At 32.6% G+C, this 6,069-nt stretch overlaps 1 protein-coding gene across 1 annotated transcript; it reads right to left on the reverse strand.

The window, feature by feature from the left end:
* Positions 1 to 642: 642 nt before the first annotated feature.
* Positions 643 to 3,411, reverse strand: LOC145766844 (ficolin-2-like). The gene is made up of 4 exons (XM_082578546.1): positions 3,309 to 3,411; positions 2,663 to 2,759; positions 1,361 to 1,428; positions 643 to 896 (listed from the first exon to the last, which is right to left on the reverse strand). The coding sequence occupies exons 1-4, from the start codon at positions 3,409 to 3,411 to the stop codon at positions 643 to 645; spliced, it is 522 nt and encodes a 173-aa protein (XP_082434672.1).
* Between the last annotated feature and the right edge of the window lie 2,658 nt (positions 3,412 to 6,069).

Raw genomic sequence — 6,069 nt, forward strand, 5'->3', positions numbered from 1 at the left:
AAGCCATCCATGATACATTGCAACTGTTGAACTGTTGGTACATTGCAACAACATTGCAACTGTTGGTAAATAATCAAATATGCTAATACTGTATTTTCAGTTTTAATGTGATTGCTGACGATACGTGATGACTTTTATTATTGAATACGTAGGCTATGTACATAAAATAATCAACATTTAAAACAGTTTGAAATGTAATTTTTATTGTGTTTTAATATTTTTAACAGTTTTAAAAAGTAATTTTAATGTTTTTCGAATCAAAACAACTGGAAATTTTCAATTTACAACACACTCACATATAGATGTTCGCTTGAAAACAATGATTTTCACATATGCACAGAAGTATTTGTAAAATGGGCACCAGGTAACAAATTGTAACAACACAAACTTTTGATGAAGCCAATGTTAACAAAAAATCTATGAGATGACTTCTTAAAAAACATAAAGTTGATTGTTACTTAAACATCATTGTGATGACACGAGAAAATTATTGACATAATTACGAAAATAAACTGCTACTCTGCTACCTCAAAGCGCACATTTAAATCCTTTGAAATAATGAGCTTTGTGACGTGATATCACTTAGATCCTTCAAAACCTTTCAAATACAGTAATAGTCTCATGTCTGTGCTCATTTCGAGTTCATTGTTGAACTGGACGTATTTTCATTTCACTTTTTGTCATCGAAAAAAGTGACTTTTGCCACTTATTCCACGTCATTCCTGTGTCGCTTATGGTTCCATCCCTCAAGTACCTTCCATTCAAATTTGCGTCGGCGCAATTCCAATACCACCAACCACCGAAGTATTCTTCAGAACAATCATAAGAGGGCAAAGCGTCGTTGTCGCGATCTTTTGTGGAAAACTGTTGGTTATTGTGAAAGGATAAAGAATCACCTAAAATTAAACAATGTACTTGGATGTAGAATAAATCAATTCAATTTATTTGATATGAATAATAGACATGTAATACAAAACGCAGTGAGATTGAAGTAAAATATAGTATTGATTTGTGAAGCATAAAGATAGAATTTTTTTTTAGTCAAGATATTCCCATTATATATTGAAAAACTGTAGATTGCATTGTTATGTAATAAGTGGAACCCGACAAAAACGTTTTTTTAGATTTTGTAATAAAACTAAAATAATATGATCGATACAAGTCTAGTTTTAATTGAATTTCAACAGATGCTGTATGTCGTTAGGCATACAAGAAAGTTATTTAATGTTGATGATGAGATGGTACATTTATTCAAATACTTTGTCTACAGCTGCATACCAAGTAATATTCTTGAAATAAAGTTAGTCTAATAAAGTTAGTCTATAATTTGCAAGATATTTTACTACCCATCTACACCAACCTGCATTTCCGCTGTAGTCTAGAATCGTCGATCGATAATTTGTGGATTCGTTTCCGATGGAAAATGTGCTGCATACACATATCAGTTTATTTATACAAGGTAAAAAACTATAAGGCAGTGTAAGCTGAAAAATATTTTATATTACCCAAAACAACTCATTTTATATTGTCAGTTAAACTTGCATTAGTCAAAGCTGTATATTCAAATTATATTGCAAACGATTGAGCAATTCAACTGCAGTGATATTTCGCAGTTCAACAAAAATGTATGCTTTGGAAACAGGAAACTTTTCTGACTCATCAGTAAAGAGGAATCGTTGTGATTTACCTGAGTGTATTTGATGCTTGCATGCACAAATAACAATTTTTTTAATAGAATATTTTGTATCTGGAAACAATATTCAGATGTCGCTTGAATCAGGTTTGATTTCAGAAATGTTTCTGCCAATTAAACAGTTTTGAGATCTGTAGTGACATGGAAACCAAGAAAATGTTGCAAGTGGAACATTAATTAAAACAAAACGCTTAGTTTTAAAAAAAATACAAGTTTTATTGGAAGGTACAGTAGTAAAAAAATTATAAAACTTTTGTAAGTCTATGTGTGATATTTTTTTTCCGTATTATCTCTTCAATGAAATATGTTTCACTTGACTGTAGCAAAAATTTTATTTTATTTTAATTTATAGCAATTTGATAGCAGTTAATGTTTGCTACAGTGCAAAAAAATATTTTTTGAAATTCATTGTTAATTTCCAAGCTCTTGCATGGCTTTGCGTATTTATGAAACATTATTACAATTCCACAAGGATTATTCCAATGCATCCACTGCGGGACTTCCTTAACAGCATTTCAAGATGCCAATGGAAATAATCGTTTCTAATGTTAGCAATTTAAAGCTGTTTACGATATCAAGCCTACAAAATGAGTTTAGTAATCGAGTGTATAAGAACATCGATCACTTGATTAGCCATTATTTTGGCCTTTCTCCTCTGCCTAGCACTGACATCCATAAAGAGCTCTATTTCTCGTTGAGTCTTTAATTTGAGTAAACTCATCATTGTCCAAACTTTTATTTGTGTCTGATCTTTAGATTTTTAATCTTGCAAACTTCACTTACAACGCTTCAATCAAGCTTCGCTTCGTTTTTCAACCTTCTCGAAAAACTTCCAAAAAGTAACGTATTCAAAGTTTTGCAAATGCGTTTTCCATTACATGCTTTCTTTGAACCCAAAGGGACTAGAAACAACATGTTGGCTTCACCTTCACGTAATGATATTTCATGCTTTATGCTTACTCAACATACCTGTACTCAGCGTAAGCTGTGTTTCCGTTAAAGTCCTCCATGTCAACTCTCAACATGTGACGTCCTGTGCTTAAAATCTCATGTAAGTATTTGAGTCCTAAATATATGAAACAGAAGGTATTAAGGTTACATTGAAGCGATTCGGTTTTGAGAAAAATAGTGCCTGCTTATTTAACGCTAAGCATCAGATATAATGCTGGAGTTGCATGAAAACTATCCGAACGTCAGGTGTATCTTGGACTAAATCTCAAAGTACATTTTGGTTTGAACCAAACAACACAACGCGCCATTTGATCTATGAGCGAACATTGCAACAAACTTCTGATACTTTCACATCTTTTGATAAACTTTAGGTTTGTTGGAGCGTGACAAGTCGACGTCATTCGGTCTCTATCTTTAAGGAACTTGAGGTTAAGATATGAAAGTTTGTCATATCAAATGAATAACGTTGCTTGGATGCGGCTGATTGAGTTGACTTAACCTATGATGACCATTGCATATACTGTAAATCAAATATATTACTGATCCGTCGTAAGCTTAAATGTCAACAATTCACTGAAAGTATATAACTGCAGTATGAAGGTTCTTTATATGACAGTATGGAAATACAATTAATAGCTAGGCTCTAAAACGACACAACTCATACCGAGCCAGAACTCTCCGTATTTTTGACCAAACCCTTTTTCATAATCATTCCAATTCCGATAGAAATCCACTTCTCCGGAAAATCGTTTTTGAAAAATCTGCATCAAATAATAAACAAATCCCCTTGTCACAAGTTCATCTATAAACTGAGGTGATGGTACTTGACATTAGTAATAATGTAGGCATTAAGGTCTTGTTTTGCATTAAATATAGTTATTACTTTCTAAAACTTATACAGCCTGTTTCACTTCAAATAAAGGATCATCAGAAGGCCCTTATACAAATAAAATCTTACAGGTCTTGTTTTATGTTCAAATCAAGTATTTGTATAAATGGCCTATTTCTTGTTATATTTCCCCACTCCTGTCACAAATCCTAAGTAACGTTATTGAACATATCTTTCCAATTCTTCAACTGCTTTTTAATAAATGTCATCTTTCGAAAAGAGAGTGCGCAGTAACCGATTGATTATGTTGCATATATGCTATAACAAACCATCCAGTTGCTGCCATTCCTTTGAAATTCACAGTAAACTTCCAACATTGTTCCATTCACAACGATGTTGTAGAAACCGTCAAAAGTAAAGCCAGCTTGATAGAGGTCGTCACAATTATTATAGTTGCTCACTGATTGTTCAGTCATAGCTTTACAAAAATAAAACATGTATTTAGTCGTATTTCTTTTGCAAAACAAAAATTGTTTATTTATTTTAAAGATTTATTATATTTAACAATTGCAAAGCAGCGTATGGCTTGCCACTTCTATAAAACTTTTTTAATTCAGTTAAAAAGAGAGGACAAGAATTTTTCTTCAGCGTTTTCCTCTAACAAATTAATACAATTTGTTTGTTCTCGATGAATAACTATCAGTTTCAATGAAATTCATTTCGTTGCACGGTGTTGATTGCTGGGATAGCATAAGTTTCATCAATCAAAACGTTCTATCCATTTAAAACGTGATGTATTCAAACTTTTGATGCATGGAAAACTTGCTTCTATTCGAATAAGATACTGAAGAAGCCGCCTTTACGGTGGGGAAAGTTTATCAATAATTACACAGGTTTCCGAGCCTGCCTGACTTTGTGTATTTAATACGCCTTGGTTTGCAAAAACCTTTTCATCGTTTGACTTCGTTACCAACACAAAGCAACATTCAAATTTTTAATTATCTTGGACTAACAACGTCTTACCTTTGATTTCATCACCAACAATCGTTTTCACCTTGTCCTCATCGATGTGAACTGCAGGACATTGTTTTTCTTGTTCAACAAAAACGGCTTGTCCTTCATAACGCGGCAAGCCATCAGTTGATTCAATTTCGTGTGTGCGACATATCGTGAACTTTTTAACAGCACTCACTGGTGTAGCCATACATACAAACATAAAGCACAAAAAAACCATACATTGTTGTTCCATGGTGTTTGTTCAAACAAGCTATGGTCGAAAATAATGCTTTCAGTCTTATCCCTTCAACTTAAATGGATGGACAATTTGTGTGCGTCACAGTTCAGTTGACGTATGGCACATATCAAACATGCATTCACAGAAGATTTTATGAAGTTAAACTAAATGAGTAAAAAATGCAAGTCATTGACTAAGTTTTAGCCATACGTATTAATGTATCGTTTTATAGAAAAACTTTATGAAAACTGATTGAAATTGTCAGCTGAACATATTTTCAACTCTGATAGAATCCATAGAAAGTGCTCATTTAAATATAATATATTCAAAACTAATTCTGTTTGAATAAGAACCTTCAGAAAATCGTACAGACTCTTAAGTGGTTACGGGCAGTATCAGCTACATTTGTTATCAACTTGGATTTTACTTATACAATGGAATTGTTCAATTTCTGTAATGCATTGAATTCAATACTTTTGATTTTCTCTATTGGTCAACATATCCATTATCCAATCTAGCGCAGGAGTTTTCAACCAGAAATGGATTTTATTTTTCAATAAATTAAATTTACTAAAGCAGGAATAAATAGACTGTGTTAAGATAAACAAACGAGTTCTAACCAAATATTGCAAATGTCAGTTAATTTGTTTTGATTTTTTTGGAAAGGTGAAGAAAAAAAGTAAGAAGGTGGAGAAACTATAATTTAAATTCATGTCAAAAAAGCTGAAATAATTCTGGAATGAATGGCAACGAGCATTTTAATTATTGGTTGTTCTCTTTCATATAGTTTTTGTTATCTTTGATGATCTTCGGCGCAAGTTTGTTAAATAAGAAATAAATTTGTGCAACACTGATTCTCATGCATGCAATGCAAAATATTGAAACTAACATGACAGAAAATTTCCTAAAAATTCTAAAACAAAACATGATGCGCAGAGCTGTTTGCATCAAAATGAACTTTTTAACCGCATTACCGAGACCCAACGGTCAGCTTAGTTATTTTTAACGTTTCAAGCGTTTATTAAGGAAGTATCCTAGACCTCATAAGCTCAACAGGAGACATCTGAATGACGCGTCGGTGGCACGCAAGTATGAACGTATATGATGCTTAGTGACTTGTGAGTTGTAAAAGAAGACAATATGAAAGCAAAATGATGTTGGCTGCTTCAATAAATTGAGGCAGTTGTAAAATTGTTAATTGGAAAGTCGCAAAAACAGTATTACATAATTGTTTTGCATAAAAGACACAAATGACTTTGAGAATATTGACTGCCATGTTGGAAATAAATTAACAATAGTTTCTTTCCATCTTGATACTTATCCAGGTAGTCGAAAAGTCAGAGGCGTAGTCAAGAGATACAA

The sequence above is a fragment of the Aplidium turbinatum genome, chromosome 3, assembly GCF_918807975.1.
Source record: "Aplidium turbinatum chromosome 3, kaAplTurb1.1, whole genome shotgun sequence".
Taxonomy (NCBI): Eukaryota; Metazoa; Chordata; class Ascidiacea; order Aplousobranchia; family Polyclinidae; genus Aplidium; species Aplidium turbinatum.